Raw genomic sequence first — 21,985 nt, forward strand, 5'->3', positions numbered from 1 at the left:
CTATTGTGGTGTGTGCCTATCGTAAGCGCTTCATTCAGCTTCAACTTAGTATATTCTTAGTGTCATTACCACATTAATTATTGTTATATGCATCATGTCAAATGCTTCATCAACAATCAAAATCGACTTGTACTCCAAGCAAAGCAAACAATTCATGACAATACTTGTGGACTTGTACAGTTCACACTCTTTTGCTTTATCCATCAATTATAGTGTGGCAGCACTTTTTATAAAAGAAATATTTATATAGAAATAACATTTTACTATGAAAGTTGGTGAGGCAGCTGAACCTCTCAGTCCGCTATTATAATACTCTTTTCTCTGTTTGATGGATAGGTTTGCCATCTCAAATATACATGATTGGATTTGCATCAATGGAAATAAATTTCATATGTAACATATGTATATGTATATGATTCCTTTGGCGAAATGCATAATTCCATACTATACATATTCAAATTTTATGTTTTAGATTTACGAACATGAGATATTTGATTTCATATAATAAATCACGACCTGTTTCCTAAACTAACATGTTGTCTTGCGGTCATCAAGAATTTAATTGCAAGAGAAAATTTTGATTTCCTGTTCGTTGTTCTTCCTCGATGTGATAAACATATTATCCATATTATTTGCTCGGTTACCATTGTTTGGGTGACTTTTCATAAAATTTCTTTTCAGACTTTTCTCGAAAAGTGTTTCTAATTTTCATTCTTTCCCTTTGGTATCATTATTTCTTGTAATATCATAAATATCTCTTATCGTCACCCGTCAATTTATTGTCTTCGTGTGATCACTTTCGTCCTATCATAATCATTTTCATCCCACTATCAAACTCCACTGTGATTTTATTTTTTTTTCTTTTTCTTTTCTCTTCACCTAAGATTATATAGACCGTGATGTAATTTCACGATAAGACAAAGGTGACAATGGCGGGTGAAAGCAACAAAGGAGTGATGGGGCCTTATGAAGGAGATGAATACTCGTATGATAGGGTAGAGCGAAGGCGATCATATTGGGGTGTCCGAGTACAATGGGGTGGAGGTGACGAGGTTATGTGCAGGATTTTACGGTAAGATGAAAACGACAAGGAAAATTATTTAGAATATTATATAAGGAAATTACTGTGACAGTGTCCAATGAGCAAAATCACTTGCGATGTACGAGCAAAGTCACATGCGATGTACGACTCTTCTCAGCCAGCCTCTTTGGTCTAAAAGAAGTGCTCAAAATCTAGGAAAAGATCTAAAGAAGTTCTAGAAACGGCGGCGGAAGATTCTATGTGCGGTTGGTTCGGCGCCGTCGGTGTCGCGCTCGGGATCCCAGTGGAGATGAACATATAGATTAGTTTGTTGAGGTTGTCATCAGCTAAGGAAGGAAGATGGATAGCTTAATATAAAATGGCAGGCTTGGGTGGAAAGATCGTTCAAAGTCGTGCTCTGTACACTGGCCAACAGCCCAGATCGCCACTTAAACTGGTCCACGCGCAATCTAACCATTCAATGCAATCCTTCGTTTCGACAGTAGCGCCGCCATCAGCGCGTCCATGTCTCGTATATAAGTATACTCCCAACCACGGCCTCTTCTCCTCTGTCTATTGCTTTACTCTGCATTCATCTACTCTCCTTTCCTATCGTTCACGAAGGCAGCGGCCTTATTCCTTCTTTCGACACTCGTTCCCTTCTCATAAAATTCCATCTTCCAAGCAAGCTAAGTAGGAAAAGCATAGCAGCCAGCTGAACAGCAAAGATGTGTGGCGGTGCCATAATCTCCGACTTCATCCCTTCCCGCAACCACCAGCACCGCCGCCGCCGTAACCCTGACAACCTCCTCTCCGCGTCTGACCTCTGGCCCAACTCCGACGCACCCCTCCATGTCCCTGCTCAGGACAAAGGTTCTCTCTCTCTCTCTCTCTCTCTCTCTCTCTTTGTTGTATGAAAGGAGGCGTCTTGATGGCGTCTTTTACTAGCGCAGTGCCTCGGAAGCGGGAGAGGAAGAACCTGTTCAGGGGGATACGGCAGCGACCCTGGGGGAAGTGGGCAGCGGAGATCCGCGACCCCGTGAAGGGCGTCCGCGTCTGGCTCGGCACCTTTGCCACAGCCGAGGAGGCCGCCCGCGCCTACGACCGCGAGGCCCGTCGCATCCGCGGCAAGAAAGCCAAGGTCAACTTCCCCAACGAGGTACAGCCCGGCGAGGCCGACCAGTCCGTCCCCTGTAACCTCGCCCGCACTTCCATGGAACCCAAGCTGGAAAAAGCCCCTGCCTTGGCGGACGGCGGCGACGCCGAGGTGAGGAGGCTGTCGGAGGAGCTCATGGCTTACGAGTGCTACATGAACTTCTTCGGGATCCCGTACATGGAGGGCGGATCTGCCGCCGAAGCATCGTTAGCGCCGGACAAGGAGCCGGAGGCGGCGCTGGTGGGGATCACAGGGAGTGCAACGGAAGTGTGTAACCCGCCGGTCTCCTCGGGCATGGAGATGCTTTGGAGCTTTGAGGACATTCTGCCAACATCATATGGTCCGTAATATATGATTACTGTCATCTCTTCAAGCGCTGTGTTGTACATTTCATCATCTCTGAGGTTTGTTGTGGTTCTTCCGAGTCGGTAAGAGTAGGATTTCAGGATACTACTGTTCCTGCTCTGTTGGTTGATCTGTTGTCGCTTTTGTGTTAGAGACTCTTCCATGTGATCTTTCATTATTCCCAAGTCAAGGAATTGCTGCATTCTGTTTCGCTCTACCTCTATGGATACATGCAGTTCGAATGAACACCAAAAACTCGCCATCATTCTGATAGAAGGTTGAACTGCTTCTCGCATCAAAAGCCTAATTAGCGTTCAATGCAACTGCATGAGAAGCAGGGACAAAGGTAGGTAAATAAAGTAGAACAATGGCAGAAGCTGGAAGAGATTCACAATCATAATTGATCAGAATTCCTTTTCTATATTTAAAATATGGTCTTGTGGCATCATCATTCTCAATGTATTTATCATACGGTAGATTGATCTGAATGCTTTTAGCATTTGGACTGGTAATGTTGCGGTCGTTTTAATTCCATGCTCGTCTCTAAATTGAGATTTCGCAGCTTTTTGGACAAGAACATAATAGTCTAGTGGAGAAGTTGACCATTCCTGTGCTGCCAGAAACTGGAAGCACATCATTTCACCGAGCTACGGCTGCCCCCACTCTGTCATCGCTTGTTAGGCGCCTCCGCAGTTACTGTACGGATTTGAAGTGGGAGGTGGGTGTAGCTCAAATCGGTGGGCAGCTCCTGTTTGCCAAAACAACGATGGCAAATGCTACGATGGGAGAGGAACTTAGCTGTATCATAGCAGCCTTCCTAAGAGCAATCCCAAAAAACACGAAAACACAATGGGAGAGAAACTTAGCTGTTTCATAGCAACCTTCCTAAGAGCAATCCCACAAAAAAGAAAATGGGAGAGGAACTTAGCTGTATCAAAGGCACTGAGTAATTTGGTTTATATGTTATTTGATATCAAATGATAGTATTTATTCAAAATGAAAAAATCAAATGTAGAAAAGAGTAAAAAAAATTAAATTCATTATTGACTGAAAATTGTAAATCTTGATGGAAGATTATAAGGATTCATCTCTATAAATATTGAAGTCTATGGATTAATATTATCATCGAATAAAGAAAAATTATTCTTCAAGTCAAGAATATTATTTTCTTCAAAATAAGGAACAGATTATATATTTGATTTTATACGATTATATTTTTTAATATTTTTTATTCTTATACCTAAGTCTATAAAAAGAGGTTAGAATATTTTAAGACATGAATTAGAGATGAATCATAATTTTTTTCTGATACATGCGAAGGTGTAAGGTCTTGGAGTTTACTTCTTATGCCAAAGCGAGTATAGTAGTTATCTTTTTTTATTATTATTTTTTTCTCTCTTTATCTCATTATCATCAAAGTCCTACATTAGTCTCCTACATTAGATTTATATATTTTTTATTATCTGTGTTTTCTTTTGGTTTAGCTATGAACTCAGGATGAGTTCTCGAGCAATTTAGTTTATATATTATTTAAATAAATTTTATTAGTTAGAGATATCTTGCATGTCATAAGGTGTCAGATGACAATATTTATTTAAGATGAAAAAAAAAGAGTGAAGAAAATCAAATTCGTTATTGATCCAAGATTTTAAAGATTCATCTCTACATATTTGAAAGTTTATCAATTAATAATGTTGTCAAACAAAGAAAAATTATCTTTCAAATCAAGTCAAGAATATATCTTGGGAATAAATAGATCACATATTTGATTTGATATGATTGTAATTTTTTTATTTTATATATTTTTTTTATTCTTGTACTTAAGTATATAAAAAGAGTAGAACATTATAATGCATGTATCATGTTCTTTTTCTATTTATAGATGAGCGGTACAAAATCATAATTATATTTCCGATGGTATGATGCCATTGTCCTAATAGTTATCCTTCTTTTTTTTTCAATTATCATTCTATTATTATCTCTTTTCTTTTCTCTCTACCTCTTTATAGAAAATCAAAAATCTATCACTCATCCTATATCATAAATCATATATTGGCAATTTCGATCAAGCTGTTTTGCTGCTTGTATTTACAAATTCTATTATTATAAAAGCAGGTAATTGTTCAGTAGTCCGATTACTTAGATATATAAGCTATCAAGCATTAAATGCAAGCTATAACTTTCTGCCTGCTTTATGCTCTACAGCCATTTTGACCATCAATAAAAATTCTAATATGCCAGCTTTACTCCAACAACAGAAAAGAAAAGGAGTTGCATGTGAAGATGGCAGCAGCTATATAAAGAAATATTTGTTCATCACCGTTGAATAGATGCAGCTATATAAAGAATCACGAAGTCTGCTGGCTTACCGAGGCACATTGATTAAGGTTCGGCACGGTGATGTTCATCCTCGTGCAGCGTTGTTGGAAAACTCACTGAGCTAAATGTATACAGAACCATCTGGATTCAAATGGCAGATCAAATAAATGTGATGCCTTGGACCAAAATTAGTTAACAGCTAAAATTATCAGGCTTCTTAGAATGGTACTTGTTCAAACAAAATGTCTACTCTGATGATAATAGTAAACCCTTAATGCTACAACAGCAGCATTTAGTAATGACCAAGAAGTAACATGAACGAGATGACCTCACTTAAACCCGAAATCCTGTGGAACTCCTGGTGCCTTACCAAAGTGTTTCAAAGCTTCCCTAGCATTCTTTGGACCCCGAAGGAGTGAGTACCTGTATATAACATTAAACTAAATTCCGAGAAACACAATCAAGCTATTCTTTTCCATATTTGCTTTACATAATTTTACATGTCAGGTACATATACTGGTCGCACAATGAGGAAAGAGAAGTAATTTGCATAATGCTAAGGTTAACAAATTTCAACAATGAGGTAAGCAACAATTCATCAGAAAATCATAACTAAATATAATTTTCAAAAGCACATTCACACACAATAGACATTTGACTGGAGCACAAATAAGAAATGGTCTGAACAGCAATGAATATGATAAAGCATCAAGTTTTGCACCTAATAACAGGTCGATAAGATTACACAATCTAAAACTAGATTCATGATTAGGTAGTTAATAGTCAAACTATTCCATTATGTTCATATATGATGAAAAATAAGCTGCTATATTCATAAGAAACATCTAACTAAATGCAACTATAAGCCTGATGTTCAACCTCAAGTGTGAAAAGAACATGAGCAGGACATGGTGTCTCTAGGAGAAAATCTTTAATCAATGACTTTGAATAACAAATTGAAGCCACCAAACTGAGAGGATAAACAAGAGAGGATTTTCAGAACACTTCTATACCATTTAATAACCATTTTTTATCTCCCTTTTCCAGAAGTTATCAGAAACAAAAGTAATCCCTAGCATCATTTTTATTTTCTGAACAAATCTCCAAAACCGAGAATTAAACATGTTCGTTTAAGATTTTTTTGTGTTCTGTCAAAAGCATTTACAACTTATCAGAGAAAACTTTATAGTTTTCATAATTTTAAAAATTAAAACAAAACACTGAAAACAGAGTGTGAGATCTGGATTTTGCAACCTGTGCAGTTCTAGTTCCAGATATTGTTCCTTCAGCAAACAAAACTCCTTTCCTGTTGCAATGTTTTGCTTTCAAGGAACCAAAACAGAGAGTTTCCTTTTAAAGAATATGAAAGTCAGAAACCATGCTGAATGGAGCATAAAACAAGGGGATTCAAGATTGATTTTATCAGAATGAGCATGATGGAATTGTTTACTTTTAACATTGCTCTAAGTAATGGTCAAAGCAGCCTCAATAATGGTATATATTGAATATAGAACAGTGACAAAGATTTTGACAAAGATTTGGGTTCACTTATGCTGTTTTTAGCATTAGCAGACTCTACACTATGCACATAGCAGATATTCAGACCTAATGGTCTCTTTAACCAACAGATCCATATGTTTCGGTTAAAGAGGTTAACCTAAAATTTAAAATTATCAGGCCATACAAATATGTTAAAAACTTGAGTGAACAAGTTAACTTGTTTTTGGACTTTTAAGAAATAATTAGTGCCCAGATAAAAGGAATTTTGGACTTTGTATCTCAATCCTTCTTTGTAGCTAGAAAATGATGATAGTCCACAAACTCATCACTCACTGTCTCATTGACCTACACTGTACCCCTGTGATCTCTCTCTCTCTCTCTCTCTCTATCTATCTCATTTTCTCATGCTCAGTTTACCTCCCTGCCCCCCTGCATATATATTTCAATTTCACGCTCCTGTCTCAGAATCAATCATTCCTTGCTTTAGTCCATGTGGAGGATAGGCTCAATGTAATGTTGATGACCATGCCATATATTGATACTACATTATTCGTGGATGATCATGTTATATTTTGGTAATATATAGCATATCAACTTTGTAAACACTTGTCTGGTCATGCTACATTTTGATATGAATAAACTGATTTGCAATAATACCATGATCATCCAACAGCTACCCCACACAGTTGTCCTCCCATGCAATTATAGATTGGTCATCTTGGTCTCCAACAGAGTAACCATAAGCAGAAAACAATTTCTCTTATAATTCAGTAGATACTAGTTCAGTTACACCTATGCACATAAAAAATCATCAAAACCACTCGGATTTTAGAGAAGCCAATAGAATGATTTGAGAAATGAAGGCAATAGAAGGAGGTAAGTGCTATGTATATACCGTGTTTTGCCCAATTGGAGCTCGAAGAGCAAGCTGATCAAAAGTCAAGCATTCCCCGCCAGCCTTCAGAATCCTAGCCCCTTGCGGTCTCCATGAACCTCAAAGCCGTCACCTTCAGCGCCGGAGCCTCATAGACCCTCTCATCATCAGTCACCGTCCCAACAACCACAGCAATCAGCAATCTTATCGTCCTGGTCCAAATCAAATGAATTAGGAGGGTTCCAATCACAACATCCACCTGAATCCCACAAAATCTAGAGAGAAAAGCAACAAATAGGAAAGGCCCAACCTTTCCATTCATGAAAGTGACGAGCCTCTTGAGGGAGATTGGCGGCCTATTGATCTTGCTCATGAAAAGCCTCTTCAGTTATCACCGCATCGAACTTGCTTCCCGTCCTTCGCACTAAGAACCTGGAGAGCTGATCCAACAAAGAACACAAACCAATCCACCAGTTCAATTTCAGATCTGATGTGAGAATCTCTGTGTCTATGTGTGTGCGTGAGAGAGAGAGAGAGAGAGAGAGAGAGAGAGAGAGAGGGGGGGCTCAGATCAACCAAAGACGAACACTAAGAGCGATGTGACCTTGACGAGGAGCATGAGGTAGACATCGTCGGACATCGGGGCCGTGCCTCTCGCCTTCTTGCTCCGGCCGCCGGCGACGAGATCGATTCCCTGAATCGAACCAAGGACGTGGAGGGATCCCGAACGAGAGAAGAGGGAAGAATTTCAGGCAATTGAGTCGAGATGAGGGTATCGAATTTGATCACCATGACCGCTCGCTGCTTCTCCCTCCTAGCGCGTAGGGTTTTAGCGCTCCGGCTCCCAAAGCATCGTTTTTCTTCGAGACGGTGTTTGCCTTGCTCATTTGCAGAGATTGGGTATTTACAGTACGATGGTGAGATTTAATCCGTTGGATAGGATGACGGGTACTCTTCACCAATCTTCTCAAATCTGAATATTTATTTAACATAAAATTTAGTTTAATATTTTAACAATTCCACCATTCGCTATCCGATGTTAATTTTGACTCGATGATTTGGGCACCGTACAAAATATTGTAATAATTTATGATTTTTCATTTGTAAATTAGTGAAACTATGAAAATTAATTTCATAAATATCTTTTTGTTACTCTCAAAATTTGCAACGCCGTGGACAGATTTGGTAGCGATGTTAGATGTGATTGCTATAAGATTAAAAGAGCCATCATGGATTATTATTACATTCAACTCTATTAAGTATAAATAAAGAAAAGCTCTATCTCCACTCTCGGTTAGCCAAGATCAACCAGACCAAAGGCTACAAAGAAAATTATTTTAGGTGCATGTCTCCAAATACTAGAAATAAAAGTGACAATAAATCTACAATACGGTCTTATAAAAAGTTACATGCTAATGATTGACTAATATATTCAAAACACTCTCTAGTACTAAGCTGCTACAAGTAGCTTCCAACACCCTCCCTCCCTCCCTCCTTTTAGAGCTGCAAGTTGCTTCTACAATGTACACTATTTAGATTTGATGAAGTGATTGATTACTTTGGCTATTGGGGGAGAAAGTTACAAGCTAGAATAAAAAGTTTGCCTGGATTTTTGTGACTGGAAACATAATTCGAGTCATTTCCTTCATTCCAAACGTTCCATCTGTAACAACAAGGAAAATTAGGGCTCGTAAGAGAATATTAAAACTCATAAAAACAGGCATTGAAATAAAACTGAACATCTAATGCTATATATAATCTTTTCTCAAATCAAATGTACAACAATATAGATTAATTATTACAAGCATCATTCTGCATGTTTTATTACTTAGCATTTGATAACACAGCTCATGCAGACCCATCAGCTCTACAAACAAGAATGTATGCAGGTATTATTATACAGAAGATGCAACTAGTTTTTTGGTTAACAGGCTTGATCGAGGTGAACTTGTAGATAATGGTGTCTCTTAGACAGAAGCAAAGGTGCAAGTCCAGTGCATCAAAGACAGCCAAATTTCACAAGGAAGAGCTACATTCCCTAAATTTTCACGAACAGACTATGATGGAAGAATAAGTATCTCATATATCTACGTGAAGGAACAACATAACATGAAAAAGAATAAGATCTTGTATAGGAAGACAGCATGGAACTTTTTAAATGTTTTTTTATTTCAACAAAAGAAAAGAAAAGAAGAAAGCACACCTTCCAAAGGCCATCATTCAGATAGTGCATATTATCAACTGCAATACCCTTGTTGATAGTCTTTCTGCACCAACAGCAAATAATCACATCCTAACATTACATGCTACAAAATAGAACAAGCAAAGACCACAGATTTGAAAGTTAGGTTTTGACTGCTTTGCATGGTGGCATTAATGCTCACTTGCTGACCGACTGAATTTCTGCAGAAAATCTAATTACACATGCCATTAAGCCGAAAAATATTGGCAATGCCTTTCAATGGCATTGATGACAAATCTAGATTGAACGGTTTCACCTTTTTAAGGTCTATTGCCACTACTGCATTTTTTCTGAACTCTGAACTCACAAATAAGGTGTAATAATTGATAGAAAAAAATAACAGAAAAGACATTGATGTTCACATCCACAATTATTAAGTGATTGGTTTTAGATCTTTCTCTATGAATTTTGCTACTATTTCTCTATGTGGTCCATGTTTCCAAGGTCACAAATGATGTGGCCCATCGGCTTGCCAATTTTGGGAGAACTATAAGCTTTCCATTGTTTTGGTCTTCTACTGACCCTCGTGTAGCTTAGTTTATAACCCCAGGTTAGTCTTTAATAATATTTTCCTTTCAAAAAAAGGCCTTGAACACAACTCCAAAGTGATCGGTTTCTACCAATTAATACTGCTCTGCGATCTATAAGAAAGCAAGACATTCGCATATAAGATAACAATCTGCTGCCTTTGGTACACTCAGAAGAAACCAATCACTTAATTTCTGGTCTACTAGGAACATTTTAATGTTCTGGGATACAAATCTAAGGTGATTTGTTTCGAACATATATATAGATGCCATAATAGCAACTAAAACCATCTTTACCACGTGAAACATATTTCAATTTCCAATTTTACCCCTTAGTATGACTAACAATCAATCTGCATGGATTTTACAACTTCCAATGGAGATTTGGTGTTACAAATAAAAGGTTCAAGAGAGACAGACACACTATTGAGATGAGGATTTAGCAGTTCACAAAGGTGTAATTTCCTACCATATAGCTTCTACCACTGAAAGCAACAGGAAAAACACAAGAAAACTCACATGTCTTTTGCTGACAATTTTGTATACCCAATAGCCAATGCATGTTGCTTTCCTTCAGCCATTATTGCCTGAAAAGAAAACTTAAACAACTGAATATCAAGCTAAAAAAACCAGATACTAAATCAGATCATAGTTTGCAGTGAAGATTGGTCCATTGAAAGTGCATTTAATCTAAGATGTATTCTCAAATACTGCTGTCTATTTTTCTGCACAATCACTACCACAGGGGTTTCCTCCAATACTTCCTCATCCAATGCACCACCAGGGGATGTGAGACCAGGACACATTATGTTTGCACCTGACAGGACGAATTTGATAGCACCTCTATCTACTTGAAACTTCTTCATTATGTCTGGATCTGAAAAGAGTAAAATTTCAAGAGAAAAAGAAGAAAAACAATAATTATGCAGTTATAATACCATGTTTAGATAGAAATGATACATGAGAAGCACTCTTTTTCAACTTCTGCAGGATCACATACTATCAGGGATGGTGTGGCATCTATGAACCATGGACATGAACATGGTAGAGCATCAGTGGACCACAATTACCTGCTTATCTGACTTAAGTTTAACCCAATAAAGTGGGTTTGGGTCCTAGAACTGGAGGCATTGAGTAATAGGATCAGGTATGATTTCTCAATCCATAATGGTAGTAAGCTTATATCCGATAACCAATCCAAACTCTGAACCCACTTAGATAATTATTAGGCTTGAATCTGGATGTGGATTCTGCATTCCTTGATAGATTCTGATCATGAATGGATCTATCCCAGTAACACCCTTGGGCACAGGATAAGGGCAGAAATAAACATGCTAACATGAAAAATCTTTGTAGAATAGGACATGACATTTATAGATATGTATCTTTTACATATTGCTAAGTTTTATACATGAAGATGCAATTATAACAATTTATACAATTTTATAATTGTCATACATGTAACTTCAAAGAAGAAGAATAATTATTTACATAAATAGAAAATCATTGCAAAATAATTAAATCCATAAATAAAGTAAATAAATTCATAATCATAATATTGGGTAGCTTTGAAACAATGCATATGAAAGTTAGTGTCACTAAGATGAGGATATTGAAATAGATGTATAAGGCTACCAGAAAAGATAGAATATGGAATGACCACATTTGAGAAGAATCAAGGATAGTTCTAACTTCGATTTGAGTATATAATGAGAGAAACTTGTTTAGGATTGTACCAACGTGTACATAGATATCTATAGATGTATCAATCAAGAAAGGCGTGTCAATCAGAATAGCGGTGCAAGAGAAACTTCCTAAGAAATGATAAAAAGAGATTTGATGACTCCTAGTTTGACTAGTATTGTTGTCATAACTCCTAGACAAAGTTAGATGGCAAGAAAAGATCCATCGAGGTGATATCAAATAGTTGGAGCCACATGAACAATATCTCAAAATTTTGATATACCAAACAGCAGATAATATCAAGTTTTACAAATTTGCTATACATGGAAATAAATATGTGAAAAAGATAGACCTGTTCTTTCTTATATACTTTTCAATTATCCAATAAAAAAGATGGTCCAACATGGACATACAAACAAGTACTTTGAAGTGTCCATGGTTCATAATGGAACATTGTTGATTCCATAATAAATACCAATTAGAAGATTGGTATTTGACTAGCCATATTTAACAAGATAAAGGATATATGGATCCAAGTTAGATGATTTTATAATTAGCTAAAACATTCATGCAACAGGAATGTTCTTTACTTAATATACCCAGGGACCAAAAACTAAGCTGCAAAACTTGAAAAGTAAAATGATACAAGTGATACATTACATTGATGAAGAAGCCTCAATGTTGGCATATAAGGTCCATCACGAATGTTGAAAAAAAGTGGTACACTATTCACCAGCACAAGATTGAGATGATTCTGACTAGATGAAGAAAAGGAAAGGAATGATAAGGGAATGCACTAGCGCACTTGAATTTAGTTTAGAACTCCAAATGATTGGCGATCAGCAATAAGGTAGCATGCATATTTAGACAAAAATAGTCATAACTTTCATCAAATAAAGAAGTTCATTTTAATAATCGAAACAGTCAATGTTTCAAAATGATAATATAACGAAGTTGACAAGCAAGAGAACAGTATTAAAAAGGGGAACTCTTTTACTTCTAACAGTGAACACAGAAGTTTTCTGAAATACAAACTAAATTAGAAAAATATCAAAGTCAAAAGACCCAATCCATGTAAAATCCAATATACGGACAACACAAATATTCAAGGCAGAGAGAGCCACTATTAAGAACAAGATCCGTTGTAAAAGGATAAAGTGGAAATCAATGCATCGACTTTGGCATGAGCTATTCCAACAAGAAACTCTGATTTATGTTTGCTTCATAATAGTATTCTCTAACGAATTTTCTTTATTATTTTTGTATTGAATTTTTGAGATATGGATTAGGAGTCCAGTTGGAGTTGGTAAAGCGGCCATGTTAAGATAACTTAAGATAAAGAAAAACAGACTAGATTATGTCCTATTTTATACAGTTCATGAATCTTCTTTTTCCTTTTTCATGCTTGGTTGCTTGAAACTGCTTTTTCTTCCTGTATTTTAAATTCCCAGTGCTTGTTGTAATTCTTAAACAACAAGTGTTTGCCAAATTACCTGAATCACTGGAAAAAATTGAAATTTAGATATTCATTCTGCACTACAAAACATTCCTACAGATTTTCATATTTAAGTCTTCCTCTTTGCCTAGATAGTAAAACCTTCTTTGCAGCCGTAATCTTTTAGGGATTGCATAAAGATAGAACCAGAGTCTTCCGTTTCGCCCGGACTGATAAAAAACGGGCAGCACATATCAGTCCAAGCACTGACTGATATGCGAACCCAACCCGGTCCGGTCCATATAAAAGGGAAAGTGGAAAACCCTAAATCCCACTTCCGCATCGCCTCCACTTCTCACATGATTGGTGTTGCAAGCCTGCAACTTCTCACCACCACAACCTCCACTTGCCACAATCGACATTGCACACTGCCATGCAACTGATGCTACAATCGCCGCTTCTCACACAGGTAGCTATTGACAACCTCCGCTTGCTGCGACCACATCGCACACCACCATGCAAGATATTTGCCCTAATCACTTCTTTGGTATGTCTCGTCTCCTCTTCCTCCTCCTTCATCCTCCTCCACCGCTTCCTCTTTCTTCCTCCTTCCTCCACCATCCCTTCCTCTTCTCCCTCTCTTTCTTTCTCTCCTAAACACCGACACTTGGTATACCATGTGTCGGTACATCAGTACGGATTGGTACATACCAGCTTGACAAATCTCCAAGACAGATCCGATATCTGAAATGGCAAACCTTGGATAGAACAACCTTAAAGATGTTTCAATGTTAGCCAAACAAAAACAAGGCACATGTTAATGTGAAGCAATTAGCTAAAATGATAATACAAGTAAATGGAAATCAATGATAAGTATAATTATCTAAGTCAGCTTAAGTAGCAAGACATGATATAGATGCAATAGTATAGCAACAAGTAGAACTATACATGATCCTCTTTCTTGACATCATCAAACATTAAAATAATGTATAAGCAAAAATATTATACTAACCATTTTGCAACAATCAGTGGTGCCTTTTTTGGTAGTATGTCATCTAATAAAGGTTCAAAACCAGGGTACTGTTAATGGAGTAAGAATATCAGATAAAATTATAACAAAGAACAAGGAGATATATAATACCACCAAAGAACATGGTATATAATAGTTGCACTGCAGAAAAAGGAAACATATTGGAGAAGCTTCAACACAACAGAAAACTGCAAACCTCATCAGCAATGCTTTGACGAATCTTCCTTTGTACGGATGCCTTCACTTGGTTTTGTGCAGATATATCCTCAAAGGAGAATCTTCAAAACATTTGGAGATTGGAGAAAACATGCTATTTCAGTCAGCAATACATGATTCAATAAACATGAATTTATTAACTAAAAATAAGCATAAATTTAGTTTTATAGAGATTATAAGCAAAAGATAAATAAAATGAAATGGCATACATACTCTGAAATCCATGCAAGAAAAGCAAAAAACAAGAGCACCCTTAAAAGAACAATGAGTTTATAGCTTTCAGCTCTTCAACCACCATTCTTTTTGAACCAATTAAATGCACAGTTGACACTTAGTAAGATTGAAATATCTTACCTGATATAGCAAGTTACCAAAGTGATTCATAATTAAAAAATAATCAACTTTTTTATAAATAAAAAAATCAATCATAGTGGTGTACCATGTACCTTAGCCCATACCATGACATAGAATGTTCGTGTTCTGAATGATCGTACCCCAGACCATCTTAACTTAATAAAATATAATCCCTGTATGGATATAGAGATATCATCAAGTAGAAAGGCAGTATTATAATCTCCACTAATCATTATAGGTTATTAATTTTCTCAAAAAGTCATCAAGATTATCTCATAGATTGTCTTCAATATGATAGCTCTATCTGGAAATATATGGCTAAGTATTCCATATATAAAAGTACATCTCAAGCAAGATTCCCAGGGGTCTTTTTTTTAAAGATCAGAGGAAAGGTCAAGGAAGGTTGAAATATAGAGCATGGCATATCAAGAATCTATTCATTAAAATGATTCCATAGCCAAATTTAGCTTCTAAATCCTCTACTATCTCTCCTAAATATTATCCAACTATTATACCTCTATTAAACCAAAAGAAATGCCCAAAGAAACCTCACAAAGAGTGCTAAATAGGTTCAAGCCTATAGCAGTAATGCTCCATTAGTCCTCACCAAAAAAAAGGAAAAAAATTATATTTGAAAGAATTGTAGCCGTAACAAAACTTCAATGCACAATTCATTTGAAAACTGATGACATAATGTTCAATTGAATCCAAAAATACCTGGATCACATGGATACTACATGGCTATCGGCTCAGATTGAAATTTGGATCAGGATTTATATATCTGGAAAACATTTGGATTCAGATTTGGATGTCCAAATATATATGAACTAATGTTAATCAATCTATTACACTAGTATGACACCTAGTAATAAGAAAAAATAAAAAGTGTATAAGCAACCTACTTGTTCATGCTTCAATTGACTTTTTAAGCCAATCCAACTACCAAATCTTTTTCTTTGTTGTATGCTGATTGTTGCTTTTTTTCAGTTTATTTGAAATTACTTAATATGTATGCAATTCACAGAATGTCACTTAGTAATATTCCAATCACTTGATTGCATAGTTTTTTCAGTTTTTTAAAATTTATTTTATATGTATGCGAAAATCGAAATGTGTTTTAGTAATAGTCCAGTAACTTGACTTCATATGCATGTTGATTATATCTAATTTCCTTCAGCATCCATCAAAATCAATATCCATTTTGGAACATTTAAATTCATATCCAAAATATAGTTTGTGTTTGCATTTGTGCAATGATCAACATGCATCAGTAACCATCATATAATCCATAGATGGTCTTCATCCACCCCACTGACTATCTGTATCTGCATTTGTGTGCACTGATTAAAGGTGGATATCACCATTGTTCTTATCCATTTCTGGTCCATTTACACCCCTACTATAATATAGATGGTCTACAGTAGGCTTGTTCTACTCCCAATTCAAATATTGTGGATTCTAACCTAGAATAAAGTCAAAAAGGGGCAGTGGAAGCAGGATAACAAAAACACATTGGACCATGGAACAAGCAGCCATATCCCATGGGCCGTGAGACTCCCTTAATAATAGTACTTATTCCCATATGGCAAATTTACTTGAAGTAAGAAACCCATGCTTTAGTCTCCCTCTAGCATGGTTCTTATTTATCAGGATACTTGTTTATTAATGTGGTCAAGCTAGATATCTAGCCTTGTGACAATATTAGAATTCTCTATCTGCAATCATCTAGCATTGTTAAAGCCTTGATCAAGATTTGAAATTTTGTATCATACCGGTGTATCGAGCTTTGCTCGGTACATTGTACCGAGCAGTACGCCTATATATATATAATTTTTGTATACAAAAAATATAAAAATCAATATATAAAAATATAAAATATTTTTTAAAAAAGGCGTATGAAACCTAGGCCATGTCGCCTCCTCGTCGCCTCGTCTGCGGCATTTGGCGAAAAAGGTGGCGAAGACGTCAAAGGCTGTAGACATCTCTCGCTTTCGGCGAAGAACATAACGAAGGTTGCAGACGTCTCCAGCCTTCGGCGAAGAAGGCCACAGAGTCGCAGATGAGGCAATGAAGGAGGCTGCCTCTTCCGCTGATCTAGCCACCACCTCCCTTGATCCCCGTGCCTCCAAATCCTCCTCTTTACGACTCTCCTAGTTGTTACCTCCTAGATCGGGATCGTCGCGGGAGGGTGACGCCAGATCGGGATCGAGAAAGGGCATGGAAACAAGTTCGCGCCGAGGTTCTCCCAATTTTCCCACTTCTTCGAACACCCTCTCGTTCTTCTTCTTCCTTCTTCGATGATTCTCCCTTAGCCTCGCCGTAGCCAGGCCGCTATATTGAGCGGACCGCCCGCTACGTGGGTGGACCAATACATACCACCCGTAAGGGTGGTATGATTCGAAATCGCAAATCTTGGCCATGATTATTGTCAAGCTTTCAATACCATAAGACTTCATGCTAACACTTCACTTCAGTCTCTGCTGTTATGATAGGTTTATCTACTATCCGTTTTAGAAAAGGCCTAAACTTGGGAACATTCTCAACATTACGTTCTTGAAGGTGCCCTAAAATTATTTATTATTTCATCCAAGTTAGACCCTGAACCAATACATGATTGTGCAAATTATGAAGAGCAAAGAGCTTGTCTCCACATTGCAGATTATTATAGAATTTTAATCAAGCACCTACTTTTAACTCTTAAAGTATATACCTCAATCAGCGACAAGCTAGTCCAAGTTCATGATGTTGAATCGAACTGTTTAATAGCTACAAGCTTTCAGTCACTTAATAACTCTAATAATCTCTCCTTCCCTTGATCTCCATGAATATCGATACATGAACCTGCATTTCTTTAGTTCTTTCACAGATAGCAAAATTGTTTGCAACTCAATAAAAGTCTCCACAAAGAAGTAATGCATAAAAGTCCAAGACTAAATTCACTTAACAATCAGAGCTACTAAAATCATGGACCAATCATCACATTCCATGCATGCTCAGCATTCTCAGTTAACAAATCCAATAAAACAATCGACCAAGCCACAGATTCCTTGGATGTTCTGCATTCTAAATTTGAGGAAGGGCCCAGCAATACCACGGTTATGATGCAGAGAAATCAATCCCCCTTAATCTTGTTTCTCCTATGTACGTTTCAAAAGATCCCTGACCCCAGAGATGGTTTGGCCTACTCCTCTTTGTTACAGCATTACTTTCCTACCTCACAGAACTCATCAGCTGCGTTAATAATTATGATTATAGGCCACTAACCAAACAATTTTCCTCCCATCAACAAAGCCTACACTCCTACGTCCCATATATAAAGATGAAAGGCTTACCAACCAAGAAATCAAATTGGCAGACATCCCAACGCCTTACGGCTGCAGCACGACAAGTAATTGAGCCTAAACTTCGGCGGAGGAAACCCTAAAATCACAAGCATTCATGGCACCAAGAGAAACAAAACCCATAGCAGATCGATAGAAACATGTAACACCACGATTAGCGATGCCTGATCCCACTCAAAAAGAAACAACAGATTCTTGAAGAGAAAAGAAATTTATAGACACCATTGACGAAATTTTGGGTTTAATGGGGAAGCTCACTTTTTGAACATGGTGTGAAGGGGAGAAAGATCGAACGACAAGCAACAGAACGCGGTGACAGACGAGGAAGGCTATGTTGGAGTGCGGGCAGGGAGAGAGAGAGGGCTGCGGTGCGGTGTCGCGTGCAGATGAAGCGGGACGGAACGGCAAGCATAATAAAGCTGAAATGTAGAAGATAACGGGCGTCATAATGTACATGTAACGTTAAGAATCATAAAAATCGGCAAGGACGGTAACGGCCGTTATGAAATGCAATGAAGACCGGGGTAAGATCAGACCGATGAACAAACAGGTAAATACTCGTGTTGGTGGCAGAGGAGCCTACTCTTACGTAAGGTGTCATCAGTTGAAGGACGTAAGGTGATCTTAGGTAAGGGAAATATATTACGATTTGTGTAGATTTGATTTTTGCACAATGCAGGGGAAAACATAAACAAGTTGGTGTGAGAAAAAAATATCAATATAAGAAAGTTCATATAGTCTACTCTAAATAATTGATATAATGACTTATTTTATATTTTTTTGTTATTTCTATTATTACGTTCTATTATTTCTCTGTTTTAGGATGTTTAATAATTTTCATGTAAACTCAAAGATCTTAAACAAAAATATCACTATCCATTTTGTGTCACAAACAGAAGAAAAAGTGGGACATTATCAAGATCCTAATTAAAATTATATGCATATATAATTATGATTTAGATAAATATTTATAATAAATTATTATTATACTTAATTGGGAGGACATTATCAATCATTGTATCCTTCACATAGGCTAAAAGAAAGAAACAAAAATTATCCTTTATCGATGGTTAAATATTGCTCTTCTCAAATAATATTTCATATAATATTTTAGTTTTTCACTATCATGGATAAGAGTTAACTTTCAACATGGTGAGAGAAATCATTTTTTTTTATCACTCACGACTATACTCACCTACTTATATTACTAACTTGAGCATTAAAAAGATCGGGTTTGGAAACCTTTTACCGATCTTGGTCTCCGTACAAGTGACACCTCAAGAGCTTAGGGTTTCTACCTCGATCGTACCTTACACACAGTTTGGACCACATCGGGCTGGTCAAGATGCCAACGACATCTTATTATAACAGTTTTGGTATTATAAGGGTCTGATGTCGCAGAAACACCCACTTGTTCCCCTCAATGAATGCTTGAGCGAAGATACTTTATCCCCTACTTGTAGTGCTCTCACCCAAGGGGGCCAATAGCCACCCTTTTGGCACATCAGTGCATCCACCTCGGTATAAACATTGATATGATACTGGTGCTTCTTCAATAACCCTAGTCTCTCACCCCCAAGGACGACCCTAAGCCACTTACTTGTCCCCCTTGAAATGTTCTTAAATCTCACTTAATAAGTACAACTATTAATAGGTATAATATAGGTCGTCATTCTGCTTTTGTCTTGATTGGTCCAACAGACGATGCCACCAACTTAGTCATAGTCTCGGCTCCATTACCACCGGCACCTATCAAGATTCCCTAACTTGACGCGATAATAACATCTCAAGAGCTCTCAAGGTCTATCGAACTATTATCGAAGTACTTTAATCCCCAACCATGAATTTAGTGAACCGCACCACCTTCAGTTTATCCTACCTAAATCTAAGGCCTAGTCAGTAGAGTTAACAGAGGATTCTCTACGAATCCAACTTTGGCAAATGAACTATCGTTTAGAGGAGATGTAGTGAGAGCTCTAACAGTCAAAAGGGAAAGTGTTGTTTGACCCCACCTCAGGTCGATCATCGTTCACCTAAAAAATCCAAAAGGAATCGACTCTAGTAAACTTTTGTCTCCCATCTTTGGAAGCGTTCAATATTAGTGCCAATCTGATGAAGTACATTATAATTTTTCATGCTCAAATATTATTATATGACACTTCAAATGTTCTAATGTGTTACATATTTTTGACCATGTTAAAAGACTCAGCATGAGAATGGTATGCTCACTTAAAGCTAATATTCATCTATTCTTGTGCCTAGCTAGTAATGGAGTTTAAACTTCACTTTCTCGGGAATATATGCCCTTTGCCTTTAGCGACAACACTCCTCGAACTTAGGCAGGGGGAGGGGGAGAAAGAAATGCCTATAGACTTCATCGCGTGATTTATCAATGAAATCCAACGTGTTGTAGATACTCATTCATCACTCATTATACAAATCTTTATGATGAGGCTCGGGCCCTCTTATCTTTTTTGGTCTTTGATAGAGAGGCCACCAGTGATTGTACCTAAGGTACTTCAAATGGTTAATTCATACATCATCATCAAGGTAATGGTCTCAGGCAAACATAAGGAGTCACGTAAGAGGCCGAAGCAGAAGTAGCCACAATCAGCCTTGACCTCAAGGTCATCGCAGTGGAGGAGAAATAAATAACCTAAGTTATCTTGCCAAAGGTCTAAGTTAACTCATCTAAAGATGACTAGAATTGAAGTTTCCCTGTAGAAAAAGGAAAAGATACTCTCGAGGGATCCTTACATAATGAGATCTTATTAACGAAAAGAGATAGATCTAAGTATTATCAATTCCATTAAGATTATAGCCACAATATTAAAAATTATCATGATTTGAATAAGCAAATTAAAGAGCTCATATAATGAGGACACCCCGAGCATTTTGTCTGAAAGCATTAGGAACTCTCACTCCTACCTTAGGGTCTGATGAAAAGGCATATTGATGTTATCATTGGTGGACTTGTCTCGGGAGGAATAGCTCCTCGAGTTGTAAGACTTATGCTTGAGTTACTATTAAAAGACGCTCAAGGACAAAGGGTGACCTAGAGATAACCTTCAAAGCGGAAAAAGCACATTGGTATTGCCCCGGTAAAGGGTAGTCTGCATATCGATATCCTCTCGACTAATATATGCTACTCGTACCAAGCAATATGAAGCTCGGTAGGGGTAAGTTTATTATATTGGTTTGATATGTGGATGATATTTTATTTGCTAATAGTAATATTAGTTTATTACATAAAATTAAGATATTTCTTATCAAAAATTTTAAAATAGTTGATATGAATGAGGTAGCTTATATTATTGGTATTGAGATATTTAGAGATAGATCTCAAATATTACTAGGACTATCTCAGAAAAAATATATTGATCAAATTTTGGAGGGATTTAGTATATAACTTTATTCAACTAATAATATACCTATTATCAAAGATGAAAAATTCAATCAAAACTAATGTCGTAAGAATGTCTGGGAAAAAAAATCAAATAAATGATATTCCTTATGTAGGCGTAGTTGAAAGTCTATTATATACGAGACTATATATCAAATTTATAATTAAAATACTGGGTAGACAATAAAACAACCTAAGAATGAAATATTAAAAAGTTATAAGAAAATAATGATATATCTACATCAGATAAAGGTCTATATGCTCATATACATAAGATTAGATCAGCTTAAAGTGACGAAATATTTAAATATTGATCTTGTAAATTATCTCGATAGTAGGAAATCTACTTTATGATTATATTTATGTTAGCTAGATAGGTAATTTCTTGAAAATGTGTAAAACAATCGCCTATTACATCATCAAGAATAAAAGTTGAATTTATGAAATATCATAAATTAATTTTTATTATTGTAAAATTTTATCTCAGAACTTAATGTGGTCGACTCAATTATCAAACCATTGAAGATATTTTGTGATAA

General features: G+C 36.7%; 2 protein-coding genes and 1 pseudogene across 3 annotated transcripts; 1 reads left to right on the forward strand and 2 right to left on the reverse strand.

The window, feature by feature from the left end:
- The first annotated feature begins 1,433 nt into the window (after positions 1–1,433).
- LOC135653306 (ethylene-responsive transcription factor ERF071-like) lies at positions 1,434–2,724 on the forward strand. Its single transcript, XM_065175146.1, has 2 exons — positions 1,434–1,894; positions 1,975–2,724. Exons 1-2 carry the CDS (start codon positions 1,750–1,752, stop codon positions 2,523–2,525), a joined length of 696 nt encoding a protein of 231 aa, XP_065031218.1. The 5' UTR covers positions 1,434–1,749; the 3' UTR covers positions 2,526–2,724.
- A 2,309-nt stretch (positions 2,725–5,033) lies between these two features.
- On the reverse strand, positions 5,034–7,963 carry LOC135653308 (large ribosomal subunit protein eL18x-like; annotated as a pseudogene).
- A 462-nt stretch (positions 7,964–8,425) lies between these two features.
- On the reverse strand, positions 8,426–18,439 carry LOC135653307 (uncharacterized). Of its 2 annotated transcripts, XM_065175147.1 has the most exons (8): positions 18,302–18,439; positions 14,329–14,410; positions 14,115–14,182; positions 12,328–12,425; positions 10,725–10,861; positions 10,504–10,571; positions 9,419–9,482; positions 8,426–8,878 (listed from the first exon to the last, which is right to left on the reverse strand). In XM_065175147.1, the coding sequence occupies exons 1-8, from the start codon at positions 18,310–18,312 to the stop codon at positions 8,861–8,863; spliced, it is 546 nt and encodes a 181-aa protein (XP_065031219.1). In that variant the 5' UTR covers positions 18,313–18,439; the 3' UTR covers positions 8,426–8,860. The 2 variants fall into 2 exon arrangements, with proteins under 2 accessions (XP_065031219.1, XP_065031220.1); XM_065175148.1 differs by lacking the exon at positions 14,115–14,182 and having other exon boundaries at positions 12,328–12,421.
- Positions 18,440–21,985: the final 3,546 nt, after the last annotated feature.

This window comes from Musa acuminata, chromosome BXJ3-11, assembly GCF_036884655.1.
Source record: "Musa acuminata AAA Group cultivar baxijiao chromosome BXJ3-11, Cavendish_Baxijiao_AAA, whole genome shotgun sequence".
In the NCBI taxonomy this organism is placed as follows: Eukaryota; Viridiplantae; Streptophyta; class Magnoliopsida; order Zingiberales; family Musaceae; genus Musa; species Musa acuminata.

Coding starts and splice junctions, on each gene's coding strand:
- LOC135653307 (XM_065175147.1), bottom strand. Junction 14,183..14,328: donor GTCAAAGCATTGCTGATGAG/GTTTGCAGTTTT, acceptor CTCCATTAACAG/TACCCTGGTTTTGAACCTTT. Junction 9,483..10,503: donor AAATTGTCAGCAAAAGACAT/GTGAGTTTTCTT, acceptor CTGTTGGTGCAG/AAAGACTATCAACAAGGGTA.
- LOC135653306 (XM_065175146.1), top strand. CDS start 1,750: ATGTGTGGCGGTGCCATAATCTCCGACTTCATCCCTTCCCGCAACCAC. Junction 1,895..1,974: donor TGTCCCTGCTCAGGACAAAG/GTTCTCTCTCTC, acceptor TTACTAGCGCAG/TGCCTCGGAAGCGGGAGAGG.